The sequence below is a fragment of the Helianthus annuus genome, chromosome 12 (assembly GCF_002127325.2).
Source record: "Helianthus annuus cultivar XRQ/B chromosome 12, HanXRQr2.0-SUNRISE, whole genome shotgun sequence".
Lineage (NCBI taxonomy): Eukaryota > Viridiplantae > Streptophyta > Magnoliopsida > Asterales > Asteraceae > Helianthus > Helianthus annuus.
In genome coordinates this window covers 1,204,572-1,223,599 of record NC_035444.2, presented here as the reverse complement: position 1 = coordinate 1,223,599, position 19,028 = coordinate 1,204,572, and the positions used below count along the sequence as shown (strand labels likewise).

General features: G+C 33.4%; 2 protein-coding genes across 2 annotated transcripts; one reads left to right on the top strand and one right to left on the bottom strand.

Moving 5' to 3' along the window:
- Nucleotides 1–3,129: 3,129 nt before the first annotated feature.
- LOC110893726 (IQ domain-containing protein IQM1) lies at nucleotides 3,130–7,187 on the top strand. The gene is made up of 8 exons (XM_022140839.2): nucleotides 3,130–3,406; nucleotides 4,307–4,769; nucleotides 4,875–5,055; nucleotides 5,145–5,233; nucleotides 5,765–5,852; nucleotides 5,948–6,178; nucleotides 6,276–6,377; nucleotides 6,512–7,187. The coding sequence occupies exons 2-8, from the start codon at nucleotides 4,324–4,326 to the stop codon at nucleotides 6,989–6,991; spliced, it is 1,617 nt and encodes a 538-aa protein (XP_021996531.1). The 5' UTR covers nucleotides 3,130–3,406; nucleotides 4,307–4,323; the 3' UTR covers nucleotides 6,992–7,187.
- A 1,673-nt stretch (nucleotides 7,188–8,860) lies between these two features.
- On the bottom strand, nucleotides 8,861–18,135 carry LOC110893727 (diacylglycerol O-acyltransferase 1). Its single transcript, XM_022140840.2, has 16 exons — nucleotides 17,564–18,135; nucleotides 15,698–15,778; nucleotides 15,523–15,596; nucleotides 14,907–14,982; nucleotides 14,751–14,818; nucleotides 13,564–13,687; nucleotides 13,366–13,464; nucleotides 12,511–12,612; nucleotides 11,387–11,523; nucleotides 11,220–11,301; nucleotides 11,084–11,104; nucleotides 10,718–10,780; nucleotides 10,543–10,590; nucleotides 10,381–10,443; nucleotides 9,289–9,342; nucleotides 8,861–9,200 (listed from the first exon to the last, which is right to left on the bottom strand). Exons 1-16 carry the CDS (start codon nucleotides 17,885–17,887, stop codon nucleotides 9,093–9,095), a joined length of 1,524 nt encoding a protein of 507 aa, XP_021996532.1. The 5' UTR covers nucleotides 17,888–18,135; the 3' UTR covers nucleotides 8,861–9,092.
- Nucleotides 18,136–19,028: the final 893 nt, after the last annotated feature.

Here is a 19,028-nt window from a genome sequence, read left to right as displayed (position 1 = left end):
ATTATGAAAATTACATAAATCATTATGGATATTGTTCTGTTTGTGATGAATGATGTAATATTAATTTATTCGACATCATATATATCTCTATTCTATTGTTTTTTATCTGTATAATTGGTTAGAATTAGAGTAAACATTTCGTTGTTAAAATAAAACTAGGAACCAAAAGCAGCCTAGCTTACACCTTTCCATCCACTTATCAGATAGGCTTCTTGCCACTGTTGTTACGACGTTTGTGACGGCTAACTATTAGTCGTAACCTAACCCTAAACTTTCCTTTTTTGTCACTCTCCCTTATCCACCACCTATTTAACATTATGTTGTTTGTTATATATATCAATGTTAAAATTATGTTGTTTGTAATCACAATGTGGATATTTTTGGTGAAAAGTATGATAGTTTAAAAGTTATGCATAGGGGCATATTGTAGTAATTATCATTATCAATTTATTAAAAAAAGAAGTCTTATAACACTATCCTTGTCACATGGCAGGATACTGTTGGCTGTTATTTTTTTTTTTCATTTCTCTTTTGTTGTTATTGTAGATATACATTGTATTTTGTATCTTTGCTATATTTGAGTTGTTGTTGTAGTGGAGTGGTTTTATAGAAAGTGGGCCGGTTTGAATCCCACTTCATCCTTTTTTCCATTGCTTTTTTTTGCGCACTAACATGTGTTTTTTTTGGAACACTCCCTTTGTTTTTATAAAATCTACAAGTTGATATTTGTTTTAACTTTACATAATGTGTATAGTAAATAAAATTCAGGCTGAATGAGAAAGAAAGAAATAAGATAAACATATGTTTTTACTATTTTCTTTTTTATTATAAAATTAGTGTATGAAGAGTGTGGTTTTGTTTTCGTTCCGTGATGTCTTAGAGGTGCATAATTGGGTTGGCTTGGATGGTCAAAGGAAGGAAGTTTTTCATGGTATCGCTATTCTTTTCTGCTGGAGTATCTGGAAGGTTAGAAATGACTTGATCTTTTCTGGAAAGATTTTTAATGTCAATGAGGTTTTCAGTCAAATTAGATCTTTGGGTTTTGTTTGGTATAAAAATAGGTCGAAGAATAATAGTATCTCTTGGGTAGATTGGTGTAATTTTGTAAATATGTAACTGGGTTTGGCCGCTCGGTTTCGAGCGGTTTATTTGTTTGAATGAAGTTTTCATTTCAAAAAACAAAAAGAAAAAAAGAGTTTATTCTGGCCATCAATTAAACATGCGCTCACACCACACATGTGTGTGTTGTCTTAGTTATGTATATGAGAAATAACTAACTGAAAGCGTACGTACTGTTCATAATTTTTAAACACGTAACATTTCTAATCTAAAAAGACAAAATTATAAGATTTGACATTGACTTGGAAGCAATCCTTGATTTGAGTAGTTTCAGCACAAGGATAATATCATACATAATATATACTTTTATATACTATGAACGAATAACATATACTCATAGCATTATTATTATTATTATTATTATTATTATTATTATTATTATTATTATTATTATTATTATTATTATTATTATTATTATTATTAAATCTGTGATCTGTTTTATTATTTGCTTTAGCTTTACATGAAGCCAATTTTAATTGTATACTCATAGGATTATTATTTATAAGACTACTATTATTTTTAATCACGTTGTTTAATTTTCTCATTATAATCAAGTAATGATGCAATAGAGACATCGGCTAACATCATGATAAGAGGTTGTATAACTATTACGTAAATATACTAGTTAGGTTTATAAAAAGGATTATTAATTAGTACGCCATTGATGCAATAGAAATATCAAGTAATGTCATCATAAGAGCCATCTGATTAGGCGAAGATTGTCATATATGGGTAGTATGGCTTTTTGAATGTCACGTCGATAGCTTCTTTGTCATTACTCACATCATACATGGCCGTATGGGCGACACAATCATACGTCTCGTATATTAGCACCAATGTTTTGGAAACCGGGCCGGAAACCGAGGGTCTGGGCGGTCCGGTTCACCATCAGAGACCCATTTTGAGTCGAACCAGTCGATTGGACTGGGAGGCAGTCAGACTGGAAAACCGGGTGGTCGAACCTGATTTTTTTTAGAAGTTGAACCGGATTTTTATTAAAAAAATCAATTTTACCCTATTTATTTTTATAATATTTACGGTATCATCTGATTCTTACATCCGATCTGACCGTCCCGACCAGTGGACTAGTAAGGAGACCGGTTCAAAATCCGATCTCATCCTGAAAACACTGATAAATTCCAACCGGATACATGAACAACATAGTGAATTTGTGAGTCACTAAATTGTATTTATTGTTAGTTGCAAGATGTCACAATTCTAAAAGAGGTTTTACCTATGGAAAACTGTGATTTTGACTTTGTTTTTTAATCTTTTTTCATTCATTGTTACGCGGGACATGAATTTGTGTTGCGACTTATCGTGAAGCCCATCACCAACTTTCTTTTCTTTGACCAGTTTTCTCTCTCTAAAAAGTCTCCCTTTCTCTCTCTACAATTGGTCATCTACCCCCTCCATCTTTTGCATTAGATAAGCAACACACATATATTATAGAGTAAACTGCCATTTTGGTTTCTGTGGTTTGGTCAATTTTGCCACTTTAGTCCAAAACTCAATTTTTTTTATCTGGGTCCCTGTGGTTTCAGTTTCATTGTCATTTTGGTCTAAAAATGAAATCAGGTCATATTTGTCTTATAAAATCCTGTTATTTTGTCATTTTTCGCAGGGGTAAAATGATCATTTCTTTTTTATAAATAAATACCATATTTTATAAGACAAATATGACCTGATTTGCCCCCAAGAAAAATGACAAAATTGTAGGATTTTATAAGACAAGTATGACCTGATTTATTTTTGGACCAAAATGGTAATAAAACTGAAACCACAGGGACCCTGATGCAAAAAGTTTGAGTTTTGGACTAAAGTGGCAAAAGTAACCAAACCTCAGGGACCAAAATGGCAGTTTACTCTATATTATATATACATACATACATGCTCATTATACATACATACATATATGTATATATGTTACTAAAAATCGAAACCTTTCCGTGATAAGCGTAGTATTCCACATCCTCATACTTTGAAACATCAAACACGTGCACTTTGGTTTCTTTAATTTGTTCACATCGAATCAAAATCAAACATTTGTTTGAAAACTTTCATTTTCTTGATTCCAGTCAAGACTCAAGTATTTATTTTTAAGCAAAAAAAATTAATTTTTTATCCCATTTGTCACGTCCAGTGGTTCTTTTATAAATAGGTGAAAACAGGGGGTTGTTCATAATCATCATCCTTTTCAAGAAAAAAACTGAAAATCTTGAATTTTAGCCCAGAAATCAAGAAAGTTTGAAGAAGTATTTGGATAAAGCTCTTTGCTTGATTAAAGGTGAGTAACTCTTTTTCAAGATTCTTGCATGTAATTGTTTATATTTTAGTTGATAATTATTTAAATGATTGATTAATCATGTATTCGAGAGGTTGGGGAGGTTGGGGTTTGCAATTCAGAAAGGGTTGGCGGCGCAGCTTGTTGCCCGTCTACCTTCTGTTTTGATGTAACTTAACAAGTTTTCTGATTAAATGTTGTATATATATAAAAAAAAATCATGTATTGTGTTGCTTTGAAATTATGTTTTATGATGTTTATCAGTTTTTTGGATATTTATATTTTAAATTGTAATAATGAAGATATTTGTGGGGTTTTTAACTTGGTTTAGTTATTATTCATTCATTATATGAAGAACATTGTGTGGGGCTTGAACTTGGTCAAATTCTTTTGTGTGTTTGAAACGTTATTATATGGTGGGTAAAGAATTTATGAAAAGTTATGATAAAGGGGTGGGGTGGGGTGGGGTAGGGTGAGGTAAACGCTCGAGTATGAGGTCTCATGTTTAAGTCCAGCTTTCCGTTATATCAGGTATTTTTATAATATTTCTAGCGTAGGTCTCGTGGTTAAATTCAACTTACACTTATATATTTATATTTTAACTTAAACCGTGTAACGTAATATTTTATTTGTTCTTGCTAGTTAGCAGTGTATTGATGGTGTCTCGTGAGCTTGACTATGATGTTAAATATAACTCGACTATAGCGTAATATTTTATCTGTTCTTATTGGTTAGCAGTGTATTGATAGTGTCTCATGAGCTTGAATATGACGTTAAATATAACTCGATTATTGCATAATACTGAAAATCTAAAGTCATCTTAAATGATAGTTGATAAAAATCAATAGCTTGAATTTACCCTAAGGTTTTTTTTTTTTTTTTTTTTTTAAATGTTTTTTGCAGAAATTTTGAACTATTTTATGGGTTTGTCCTTATCACTATTACATTCAGCCTGGGAAGAAATCTTGAACCACAATATCTTGATCTTACCATATGAACTTAACATGGGATCACAAACCAACAACTTAACCGAATCGGAATCAGAAACAACATCTAGAGAACCCGAAGAATCACGTGCTGGTCTAAGTAGGAAAAATTCGATCATTTTGAAGAAGCGTGAACCGTTAAAGATAATGCTTGAAACCTCCCTTTCTTTCAAGAATCTTGTTCAGGACTTCAAGAAAGCCGAACCCGAAAATTTGAATCTTAAAACGGGTGGTTTGACTTCTCCTGGGTCAACTGTCTTTGTTTCGCCACGACCCGTTAGCGAACTCAATGCTGCTGCGACTACAGTCCAGAAGATATACAAAAGTTATCGAACACGAAGAAATTTAGCCGACTGTGCTGTTGTTGTTGAGGAATTATGGTTAGTTTACACCATTTTGGGTGATAGTTTAATTTTTTACTGTAAAGTCAAAGTCAAAGTCAAAGTCAAAGTTGGATTTTTTTGAATTTGGGTGATGTGTTGTAGGTGGAAGGCTTTGGATTTTGCTGCTTTGGATCGGAGTTCGGTTTCGTTTTTTAATGTTGAGAAGCCCGAAACTGCGGTTTCACGATGGGCCCGGGCCCTAACTCGGGCTGCTAAAGTGGGAAAGGGTCTATGCAAGAATGAAAAGGCTCAAAAATTGGCTTTGCAACATTGGCTTGAAGCTGTGAGTAAATTTTTTTTTATCAAGATTTCTTGAACCTTATAGAATTATTTAAAATAGAAAAATGTCTCAAACTAATTGTCTGCTTGCAGATCGACCCGCGCCATCGCTATGGCCATAATCTGCACATTTACTATGATCTCTGGTTCGAAAGCGAAAGCTGTCAACCTTTCTTCTATTGGTAAGTTTTTTTTTTTTTCACCGAATGTACACATTTTAAAGCATGTTTATAGTCATGGTACAACTACTTTTAGCAGAGTTTAAAGACATATATCTATATTATTAGGATTATTGCTTCATATATATCATCCTAAATTTCATAATATCATAATTAAATTTTTTTAAATATTTAAAAATTTTGTAGTCTAAAAATATCATATAAATCCATTCCATATTAAAATCTATAAAAACCAGGACTTAGGTTTTTGGTGGTGGTGGATGTTTAATTTTTTTTTTTTTTTTTTTTTGGTGTAGCGGGTTTTTTTAGGTTATTGGACACTTGTCACTTTATAAATCCTTCTTACAATTCTTACAATTAGGATCCTTTGTATTTGATCCTAATCTTCATATCAAATAGATACTCTATTGGTCTAAAATGACTAGTTATAGAGTCAACGGACCCTATCTGGTTCCGCCCATAAAAGATATTATTAAATTTAAAAGAATGCATACAAATGGATCATGTTATTTATGTGTTTTTGCATATATGAAGGTTGGATGTTGGAGATGGTAAAGAAATAAACCCCGAAAAATGCCCACGCTTCCGTTTACAACGTCAATGCATAAAGTATTTAAGCCCGGTAAGTTTTTTTTTTTTTTTTTTTGCTAACTTGTTATCATAACTAAACATCTTCATTTACTAGAGGTTTTTAAACGACGATCTTTGATTAAACAGAACGAACGGGAATCGTATGAAGTAATAGTGGAAAACGGAAAGCTCGTTTATAGACAAAGTCGTTTACTTTTGGAAACCATCGAAGGTTCTAAATGGATCTTTGTTCTTAGCACTTCGAAAAACTTGTACGTTGGCCGAAAACAAAAAGGCTTGTTTCAACATTCAAGTTTTCTGGCTGGTGGGGCCACCACTGCCGCAGGTAGATTAGTGGCCCATGGTGGCATTCTCGAGGTACAAGTCTTTAATGCATAAGTACACTGCTACGACAATTCGACACTCAACGTTTATATTTTTTTATTTTTTTTAATCATTTTCATTTGTTTTTTAGGCTATTTGGCCTTATAGCGGTCACTACCTTCCAACAGAAGAAAACTTTAGGGACTTCATTAGCTTCTTGGAGGAAAACAATGTTGATCTCACAAATGTTAAGGTACATATTGTTTTATTTTGTCCTCCGTGCATTGCCGACTTGTACACCAATGCATCGACGTGTTGTACATTGTATGCATAATAGTCGTGTCGTATTCGTTTTCTAATCACTAGCAAATATTTTAATTTGTTTAGAAATGCTCGGTTGATGACGATGACGTGGGCTTTTCGTTCAAGGTCACGCAGCCCGAAACCAAGCCCACGAAGCCCACACCATTAGATGACATGGGCTTTTCATTCAAGGTCACTCAGCCCGAATCCAAGCCCGCGCCATTGGTCATTCCACGTACAAGACCGCAAGATATCTTTAGTACACCAGCTAATGCAGAACATGCAACCACACCCACCTTCGTTCAAAGTCCGGTTTCAGCCCGGTTTCAAGAAGCTAATCGTGTTTCGAGCAAGTGGTCCTCAGGAACCGGGCCACGTATCGGCATTGTTAGGGATTACCCAACCGAGCTGCAATTTCGGGCTCTTGAACAAGTTAACTTATCTCCCCGTATATCTAACTTTGGGCCAATCCCTTCACCTAGGCCCAGCCCGTGTGTGAGACTCTCTCCTAGAATTTCACACATGGGACTCCCCAGTCCTAGGACCCCAATTGCTGCCAGCTAAGCTAACACGTTCAATTGTGGGCCCTTTTGAGCTTCACATTTTGTGTAAAGGAAAAAAAAATCTTTTATATTTTATATCTTTATTATTTATTAAAATTGTAGGAATAGATGTAATAAGTGTAAGCATGCATGTTGATCTCATGACACTGTAATTTTTTCTTTACTCGTCTTATAATGGATTTATTTTTTTTACCGCTTATTTGCATGCAGATTTTTTTAGGGTTAAAAATATTTAATTTGAAATTAAAAGCGAACTTATATTTTATTATCAATTTTGGTAACCAAGTTATATTTTAACAGTGATCGTTGTGACAAAACCAAAAATGTAAGTAAAGAACTTTGAGACTCGCGTATACATAAAATGTTTACTTTAAGTGGTTTATAAGGTGACTTTATACCAACATGTTCAACTCTGAGAGTCGCGTATATAATCATTTACACATATTACTTTAAGTGTGATTTAAGTGTGATGTTCAATTGTGAGAGTCTCGTATATAATCATTTATACATATTACTTTAAGTGTGATACATAAGCGTTTACTTTAAGTTATTATGCACAAACGCTACAAGTTTATACCATGTTCAACATATTTATTAATTATTAGACTTTAAATAAAACCTTAAGATTATATTCAAATTAAGGTTCTCCACGTAACTAGTTTACATTGATTTGATTGTCTTTTCCATTATTATTCTTCTTATTATTTATTATTAAACTTTTTGTTCTGATTTGGTTCCCATATGTTACGGTTAGAATTTTAATTCGTAGGGTCAGTTGTTGATTTCCAGTCAATAAACGATGATACAATATGATTTCTTTTTGGTCAAAGTCAAAACAAATATATCGAATGGACCATACAAATAAGTCATGTTAACATCATTTAGTTGTCACGTAACGTAACTTTGATTGCTCAAGTACCAGGTTGAAGTATATCACACGGATATTAATTTTTTTTTCCATTAAAATAAACTTTCGGGAAGCGTATCCTATGTATAATTTTATTTTAACATTTTCAACCCATTGTGTGACGCCCTGTAAGACCACCTGTAGTGGTTTAGAAAAATAATGCCCCTACCATGGGGCATTATCCGACACGTGTCATCCTAGTCAGCATGGGGCGTTATTGCAAAAGTGGCTTAGTGAGAATAATGTCTGATAATACCCCTTCCAATCATTAAAAAAAAGCAAACTATTTTCTCATTGGTGGGTCAAACCCAATCAAACCTTCCTTCTTCCAATTTAGGCGTTTTAATTATAATGCCCAAGCAATTTTTTTTCAAAAATAATGCCCCATAATGCCTTATGTAATGGGGGAGTGGACGTTTTTTTTTTTTTAAATAATGCCCCCATGATGCCCCACTACACATGATCTAAGGGAATACTTGATAGAGAGAAAAAACATGTCGTTTGAACCTCATCATTTACTCTATCTCTCTCTATACACTCTCTCACATAAGCTAAGGATATTTTCTTTAAATAATAAACTCTTTTTTTTTTCTAGAGTGAGAAGAGAGGAGAAATAACAGATCAACCATTTTTTAAAAAATATAGGCTATATAACAAGTCCAATTGTATACTTTTTTACCTTCTTCATTTAAATTGGACGTGTATAGGTTCAACTGATTTAACTAACCAAAACGTATTTTAGTTTTTACTTTTACCTTTTTTACAATTTCTCCATTTACTATGTTTATTATATTAGTATGTAAATTCATACCAAAGATAAAAAGTTTCATATTTGTGTTTTAAACAAGTTATATATATATGTAACTTTGAAAGTATCCATCTGATCTAACCAGTAGACCGCTGAGACGGCAGGCTTGATGACCAGCCAGGTTATGAAAACATCGGTTCCAATACACACACATCTAATAGGGGTAAGTATGAGTGACATGATTTAAATTTTGTGAAAACTATATTACAATTAACACGTTTTAAGACCACCGACCAACTGATGACAGTCGATGGTTAACAGTTAATTGACATCTACTATCATGATATGTGTAAGCAGCGCACACATTACATGATCACGGTTGATTTCACATCAAACTTGCTACAAAATTGCTTTCTAAGAACAAGGAGAATGTGTCTTGTTTAAAATTCACTTGCCATTATTCACCTTCTGATTCATGACGTCATGATAGTAGAGTAATACACACATGGGTTGACCAAAAATGCTAAAGATGCACCAGAAGATTATATTTCCCACCTGAATTCAAGTTTTCTTTAATTAAATTCAACGAGAATAGAATAATTTAAGATGGGTTGGTTGTACAAATAATGAGTGAAGATGATACCATTGAGTTTTGGAACTTGTTCTGCAAGTAATTCGTCAGTAAGACCAACGGTACCTGTTCCACATCAACATCAAATGATATTAGGTTGGTAAATAGTTAAAGAGGTGACAGTTTCAACCCGTTTACTCGTGAATGGATTGAATAAAGTTACGTAGTTTCTAGAGGGTCAAATGAACTAAATGTAATATAATATTGGATATCTAACAACGAACGGGCCAAATTGATGAAACAACCACCACCATACCCAATAAAATCCCACCCATAGCCATAGTTGTTAATGGCGAATAGCGACAAATAGCAATAAGGTACCTATATGCTACCATAGCGAATAGCGATAAATAGCGGGCGCTATTTTATAAACAGTGACGCTAGAATTTTCTTTTTTAAATAAATTCATATGTATATTATATCAAAATACCTTGGTATATACGCTATTTTACATGTATATTTAACAAAAACCTAAAATCCAGCTATTTTATAGCTATATTTAATCGCTATTTATATTTAAAAAAAATAAAAAAAAATAACGGAAAGCCCGCTATCTATGGCTATTGGCTACATACCCTGTAGCGACCTTCGACCTATACGCTGCGCTATAGCGACCGCTATTGACTAGGGTCCAATGTAGACAAACCATCAGGTTTGAACAGGTCAAACAGAATTGCTTCGAGGGAGACCCTCGACTCCAAAAACACCAGATTACTGAAGCAAAAAAGAATATTTAACAAGGAAACGGGTTTGAACTTTGAACGGGTCAAACAGAATTTTAATGCACAAGATCTATTAAATTGGTTAATTTATAATAATGATAATTTTTTATTATCATTGGTCCAATTTATGGTCCTTATAATAATGGTCAACACAATAACTATTTTAAAATTAAGTAAAGACGATATTGTATGAAAAGGACAGCAAAGTATTCAACCTTTTTTTTAATTAAGGCCATCACAAGTTATATACTTAAACTACTTTAAAGGCCACCCAAATATGTTATTTAGTAACATAAAAACCCTTTTGCACTAAAAAGCATGTCGAATGACGAAAATACCCTTAATTGATACATGAAGCAAAAAGGGAAAGGAAAAACATTACCTGAAACATGATCCCAATAAAGGCCCAAAATTTGAAAATGTGGCAGGGAACAGCGATACAGAGCTTAAAAACAGAAAACACAATCAAATATCCAGTGTAAGTAAATTGGTTCGGGGTTATATGCTATGCGACAAAAGTAAAAGATTAAAGAGAAAAATGTACCTCATGGAACACAGCAGACATGAAAAATGCAATCAAGATGGCAGAACCCTGAATCCAAGGGCCACAAAATCAATTATTATTAACAACAATACACGATAATAAAGAAAAGTAGGAAAAGAAATTATGTTTTTCTAAGTATGATATGATAAATATGATTGGAACAATAAACCATTACCCTAGGTATTCCATTACGCAAGCAAGGAAAATAGAGATGCCTTACAATCCATTTATGAACAGGCTACACGAAAAGATAAATATATATTAGAATTGTTGGTGGCTGCAGTGACCAAACCAACGATGTATGTGTATGTGGATAAATATATATATTAGAATTGTTGGTTGCAGTGATCAAACCAACAGTGTGTGTTGTGTATGCGTATGCGTATGCGTATGCGTATGCGTATGCGTATGTGGATGTGGATGTGGATAAATATATATTAGAATTGTTGGTGGTTGCAGTGATCAAACCAACAGTGTGTGTGCGTGTGCGTGTGCGTGTGCGCGCGAGTGTGCGTGTGTGTAATTTTGAAGCTGGGTTTACCATATTCCAAAGTCTCCAGTACTAGAGCAGCACCGCATGGCGAAAGTATGCAAAGAAAGCAAAATCAGCAACAGTAGCGACGAAGAAAACATTAATAGAATATAAAAAAATAATGATATCAGAAAATAGAACACACCTCTTCAATAGTCTGTGCATTCCACCAATCTTTATAAAACTCACGATCCCCAAAACGAAGAAGCTCAGCAAGTATATTTAACCTACATTACAGTAACGCGTGTACATGTGACCAGATAATACTGCAGAAAAGCTACCACTAGAGTGATCAAAGTAGCAAATACTTACCAAAGATGAAAAAAACAGTAAAACATACAGAGCCAAACGTATAAGTTTGGAACTGAAAGCTTTAGAACCCGCTCAATTGCGTATAAAATGTCTCCTTTCAGTGGATGTCGAGAATTTTTGACAATTGGATTGATATACTGCAGATAAGATAATATCATATTAGTTTAAAATGCTTATGTAGTGTTTGGTATGCAGGAATTAAACATTCCATAATGAATGTGAAAAGATTTTTAAAATTTTCAAATAGAATGGAAGCTAGGGGTGTGCAAATGGCGGTTCGGTTCGGTTCGGTTTTTACCTTTAACCATAACCGTAACCGCTAGCTTTGGTTATGGAATTTCCTTAACCATAACCAAACTTCGGTGCGGTTAATCGGTTATGAGACTTGGTAAAGGTTCAGTTTCGGTTAATTATCCAATCTAGATTTGAACTAAAATTTAAACTAAATGAACATATTAGACAATTAGTGTCTCAGTTACAATTGTTTTTATAAAAAAAAAAAAAAAGGCACAAAAAAACACACACATGCATAAGTGAGTTACATTTTATACAATAATTATTTTTGAACATTTTAAAACTAATTATGTAGCACAAAAAGCTTCCGTATATGTTTTTTTACGTATATCGAGTTTGATTGTTTGGACGTGTATATTTTAAATATAGATATATTTATAAAGCATGTCTTATTTCATTTCGGTTGGGTTAATGTCCGATTATGGGACACCTTTAACCATAACCGACTTATCGGTTAATCAAATAGCCCTAACCATAACCGTCGGTTAATTCGGTTATCGGTTAATTTCGGTTAACGGTTAAGGCTTGCTCTCCCTAATTGGAGCAATGTGCTAACTAGAAGCAAAAGATATATTTCACTTCTACTTGGTACATAACTATATACAAATACAGAAACTGTATCTGCAAAACTAAAGATTTTAACATACAAGGATTAAAAACCTTGCCTAAGATAATTAAAAGAATTTGCCATTTTGGTTATACTAAACAAAGGTACAAATTTGTATATAAATATAAAAAACTCTTTTCATGATTTATGCTAATGTTACAATTTGGAAGCAAAGAAGGGAAAAATTAAAAAGCTGTAACAACCTTAAAAACGACAGACTTACTTGTTCAATGATGAATCCCATGAACCCAGTAAATATTACTAGCTTGATCAATTGTCGTAACACCCAACCCTTTCGAATAAATGCGGTGCGAGGATAGCTTCTCTACAAGTAAAATGCTTCAATAATATAACAACAATAATAACAAGAACAAGCCAGGTTACTGCTTTTGTTTGCGGGATTAAATCCTTTTTAACTATCTAAACTTAACGATAAAGTCTCTGGCCTTTATTTTTAACAATAAGGTTCTTCAACTTTATAAGAACATGCAAAGTTGAAGTCCAATTCCATAGAATGTACACCATTACACAATTTCTAAAGTTCTATGTATATATCCATCTATAAGGTTAAGAAGTATTAATCAATTATAAAGCTATGCAGTTAAAATCGGTGATATATCGGTGATCGGTCCCCATGTAAAATATTGGTGCCAAATATCGGTCAAAATATCGGTACCGATATTATCAGCGATGTTGACCGATATATCCGATATTTGACCGTTTTATCACCGGTATTCCCGATATCAGTACCTTTCTTAGTTCAACCATTTGTCTCTCTTCTTATTGCTACTATTAGTGTTTTAAGTTTTAATTGTTAATTGTCAGTGTTAAATGTTGGTGTTTTAAGTCTTAATCAGTTCCTACTTGCTACAATGTGTTTTGCAAGATGCAAAAGGTTAATTTGTTAACGGTAAGAGAGTATAGTGAATTGCTATATATATAAATTCTGCATGATATTAAAATTACCAATATCCCACCGCGATAACCTATATCTCAAATATCGGTCCTTGACCGATATCCAATATTTTACCACATTAACTGCTTAGTTATAAAGTGGTAAAGTCTCTGGACTTCATACCTGGTAACACAAAGTAGGAGCAACCATGAAATAAACCAAGCTATTGAAGTCTACGTCATAAAATAACTCAATATTTGAAGATGTGGACTCTGCTTCTCCCTAGCAATATAATATATATGCATGTACGTTAAAAAAACATTCGCATACAGTAGAATTTTAGATTTGTGATGAAGTCCAAGGTATATCCTATTAACTTACCTTGTCAGTTGAATTCACAAGGGACCGCATGTCGTAACTTGTATGCACAAAAGATGTCAACTTTAACCAGTTAATGCAAGCACACAGCATCAATGTAACACCTGATAGAACAGCTGAGCCAAACCTGCACAGTTTAAACCACCACATGAGAACGGTTTGTGTCTTGCATACACAAGTCTCAACTTCAATCGTGGGATTTTATCTAGCAATCGATTCTGTCTGTGTGTAAAGTGTATAATTAATACTTAAAAACAAAATAGTAGGAGTAGTAATTTCAATTCGTTTATGTGAGAACAGATCCATCGGGGTTTTATAATAACGCTAACAGGTCATCTTTATGAACTCGACAAAAGAAAGAAATGGGTTATAAGGGTTAAAACATGCCACAGTCAAAGAAGGATATATTCCAGTATAATCTTATCTTATACTATATAACAAAGTAAAACCAAATAACCAATGGGGGACACGTGTCATCCATCGGAGCCATCTACTTTTTGGTTTTCCTGCCTCTCTCCTACTTAATTATGGATACTTATTTTGTTAATTAAAGATAACTATTATATCATTAACCAAATGAGTTTAATATGAAATTAATTATTAACGTCTTAAATAAACTTATATTTTTTACTTAAAAGCTTCACCAAGTTCAAAATTATGTTGGTTAAAATATTAAAAAATGAAGAATAATGATGATAGTTGTTTTTATGAATGATTTTTAAAAAAAAAAAATTATTATTTAATGTGGTTGGATGGTAAAATTACAATATGTTAAATAATAAAAAAAAGGTGGTATTACCCAGTAGAAAGAAATAATGTTTTAAAAATTAACTTAACAAAATTTATAACGGCCACGTCAATGTTCATTTTAGATACATATCCTGACGTCTGTATATGTTAAAAAATTACATTATATTTTCTTCTATTAGTAGTTTAGTACAGTACATGGGTTTACTCAACCATGCAATGCATATGTTTTTTAAACATAACTTTTTTTATTACTAATTATATATCAGTACATTTATCAACCCGTGTAATACACAGGATTGTAACCTAGTTCCATATATAAGGTCGGCATGCTATAGATCAGTCTTTTATTCAATATTTTAAAATGACAACCCAATAAAAATAATAAAATCTAGGTTAATTGCATATACTTGTACAGGTGTTAAGGGTGTGAATAAACTGACCTTAGAATCATGAAAACTGGATACAGAATTGCAGCGGTAGTTATTATAACATGTAGAGCGATTACAATCTACAAAATTAGATCAAATTTGATTAGTTTCTGTAAAATTAACACAATTTCCTCGAAATAATGATATTTAACAGAACAACTCACTTACAGGGTCTAATATACGTTTTTTCCAAGCTAATTTTTCAACAATGTAAGCAGCAAGAGGAAAGAGCAGAAGAGAGAGGCTGCAAGATCAAAAATCAACATATCCATATCAAGTAATAAAATGGAGGCTACATTTTCACTAAAATGGAGTAGTTATTCTTATATGGCTTTTACAAGAATAGAGTAAAAGGTCATTTTCGTCCCTAAGGTTTGGCTAGTTTTGCGACTTTCGTTCAAAGGTTTGTTTTTTCGTATCTGGATCCAAAAGGTTTGAAATTTTGCCATTTTCATCCGGCTGGTTAACTCCATCCATTTTTCTCCGTCAAGTCAGCGGTATTTTCATCTTTTTTGTTAACTCAAAGGGCAATTCGGTCTTTTTCACTTTATGTACAAGCATTTACCATAATGTACAAGACCGTATTGCCCTTTAAGTTTACAAAAAAGACGAGAATACCTCTGACTTAACGGAGAAAGATGGATGAAGTTAATGAGCCGGATGAAAATGGCAAGATTTTAAACCTTTTGGATCTAGAAGCGGAAAAAACAAACCTTTGGACGAAAGTTGCAAAACTGGCCAAACCACAGGGACGAAAATGGCATTTTACTCAAAAGAATATTACCAGCACATTAGAAGTGGCCAATCTCTTAATGATCTTGAACTGAACCAAAAATTGGAATTGATCAATAATCCATACTGCAAACATAAGTGGAATAATGTTAGCAGTAACACATGTGACATATATAATAATATAAGCTGATATATATATCAAATCATATGAACAACATAAGGCTTACCTTCATCAGATTCTCAATGATGAGCCTACTATTTACAGCAACAAGCACCACTATGCAAAGGTTAAAGAGGCCTGCATGACTCTGCCAGAGGTTTCTAATTAGCCGCTTCACTTATGTAGTTATGTCTTATATAACAAGAAGTAGTAGTATAATAGTAAGACGGTGATAAAAACAGAATCAAAATAACACAAGTAATAAAACAACTATACAAAAAATAACCATACAACTTTTTTGAAATTACATTTCTAAACCATTAAATGAAAGGAAAACAACGCCACTAAGGATCAAAGTTCCATGAATACTAGGTAGAGAAATCAGAGTCCACGATAACCATCTTGAAGTTGTATCTCTAATCCATCAAAAGACTTCAGTTGATTTTTTTTGAACCTACGTTACAAGGCACTTTTACACGAAACAAATGGATTTAATCATGAGTTAAACCTGGATAAATGTGTCTGTTAAACTAAAAGACCAATAAAGGTGTATTCTATGCTAAATTTCAAGTTGTTATGTTTCCTTCTTCTTTAACTTTATGCTCCAAAAAAGACAGAATCGTCCTGTTTCCTTCTTCTTTAACTTTATGCTCCAATAAAGGCAGAATCACCCAATGTTTTTCATTGATCAGCTAACATGGGAAATTGTCAGTATCATCACACACACGCACACACTCTCTCTTCCGGCTAAACTGTCTATCATCAAGTGTGAACCCCTCAAAAGCTAGTTTCATCTTTCGAACAACTCAACTTTAGTTATTTCTACAATGTCATATGGAACACATTGTTGGGCCATCAAGAAGACACATGCGTGTAAGCTGGAGATATAGCATAGATGGGAATGCTAAGGTGGATGTGTGAGCACACAAGGTTGGACTGGATAAAAAATAAGGTTTATCGGGAAAGACAAGGGGTGGCTAGCATGTAGGATAAGATATGGGAGGGGAGATTGAGATGGTTTGGGCATGTGAAGAGGAGATAGACGACACCATCGTATAGAGCTGTGGAAAGCCTCGATGTAGAGGGAGGAGTAGAGGCCAACCCAAACTAACTTAGGATGAGCAGATCAGGCAGGTATCGCTAGACTTGCACCTCTCTAAAAACATGACCCAGGATAGGACTTCGTATAGACGTAGGATTAAGGTTAAGGACTTCTAAAGAAGGGTGCACAATCGTTTGTCTTAGGGGTTTAGCTTTTTCTATACTTTTGGTGGCCTTTGCATGTTACCTTCTTCATGTCTCCGCATGTCTTATTATACTTTATCTATTACTACTCTACTTTTTTACCAAATTTCTTTTATTGGTAGCTCAATTATCCTATATTTTAGTAGCTTTTGTTCTCTGTGTTTACATCCCATGAGAAACACTCTATGTTTCTAACATACTTTTCATCTCCAAAGCAACCTCTCTATCCTCTGGGACAAAGGTATGGTTCGCCTACATCCCACCTCCCTGCACCCTACCAATAGCTTCGCTACATGTGCGATTTCAGTAGGTATAATTGTCGCCGTACTCTTCCACCTAACCTATGAACCACAACAGTACAATCTATCATAACTAGCCAACCACTCTAAGCCAGCATTCCCCCCTTCTTTTCAGTTCCAAATTTAAAAACAAACAGTTACACTCAAACAATATCACACTTTACAACCAGATAATTAAAGTCAATTTCAAAGCTACTCAGTCCTTTAGCTAGCCTAAATTCCTAAAATCATGATACATCCTCTTCACATTAACAACACACCTCACTCATCACAATCAATACCTATAATAAAAACAATACGTAACTGTATGTAGAATTAGCAATTAAACAGCAGAGTAATTCACCAAAAATGACTTAAACAACAGCAATTATTAACAACTAAACACACACCTGCTTGAAGATAGCATCAGAGCTAAGAGGAGACTCCTTAATCCTCCGATGCGCCGGAGAAGACGGGCGATACGCATAACGCAACACACTCGTCTGACTTTCAACTCCTTTCTTCTGCTCTATCTTCTCTCCGTTTGCATTCGTAACAACCTCACCAGCTCGGATCTGTTCGTTTCCGTTCTCATTATTATTATTATTAATATTATTATTGGATGATGAGGAATTGTCGCAATAACCGTCGGCATCAGGTGGTTTTACAGTGGTGGTACGACGTCGTAAGGCGGTGGTGGATTCGGCGATGTTAGGCGGATCTAATAACGCCATTATTAGTGATGAGAGATTGCTTGAAAAGGAAGCAGATGGAGTAGAGAATTAAGATCATGCAGAGAGGAATGAAGAGATTGATTGATTGGGGGAGATTAGGCGGTTTATTGGATTATTTGGAAATCGTATCTTTCTCTCTATGTGAGTATATATGTATGTATATTTATATTATTATAGATACAGGTGATTAGACGGTGAGTGTGTGTGTGTGACGATCGTAATCAGGCTCTTTGTGTGTGTGTTATAGTGTGTGAGAGAGAAAAGAGGTGTTGGGATGGGAGTGAGAGCATTTTGTATTTTTGAAGGTCAAACTTCAATTTTCAATCTATAAAATGTAATAATGTAGGGTCAAAGGGAGCACTTTATTTATAATAATATTTTATAATTATAATGAAATGATAATACGGAGAGGAATTATCTCTTGTGAGAAGAGTAATAAGGATGGTAATGGGTCAGATTCGGGTCGTATATTGGTAATCCCATACTCGGTTATAAAATCACGTCCCATACCTAACCCAATACTCATCGGATATTTATCGGGTAATTACTCGTCGGGTATCGGGTATACCTATTAGTTTGTTAAAAGATATAAGTTGGGATTTCTAAATACATTTCTTTTACTATCGTAATTTTATATTATTTTATTGAGTAAACTTCTGTTTTGCTCCATGTGGTTTTGTTCACTTTAACAATTTTGCTCCAAACATTTAAAAATAGCCATTTTCCTCCCTGATGTTTTGATTTTGTCTCTGATTTACTCCAAGGCTCTTACTCAGTTAAAATTTTCAATTTAACGTAGGGGTATTTTGATAATTTTACTAATACAGGTATTTAATTTTATATTAAATAAAAACTAAATAGATTAAAGACAAGTATTTTAAAAGTTATAATAGAAATAAAAATTTTCTTTTAACAATTTATTTAATAGTATTAAAGTAATCAAATAAATTAATTGAAAAGGAAACACTAGGTGACAATCCCCATCAATGGTGCATTTATTCTTGCAAAATGTTATTAAGTAAATTTTGTGTTATGATATTTATGTTTCTTGTATACTGTAATTGAATTTATATCTTATAACATATCTTATTACAAAAGCTCACATATTGTAATGAATTTATATCTTACAACATATCTTATT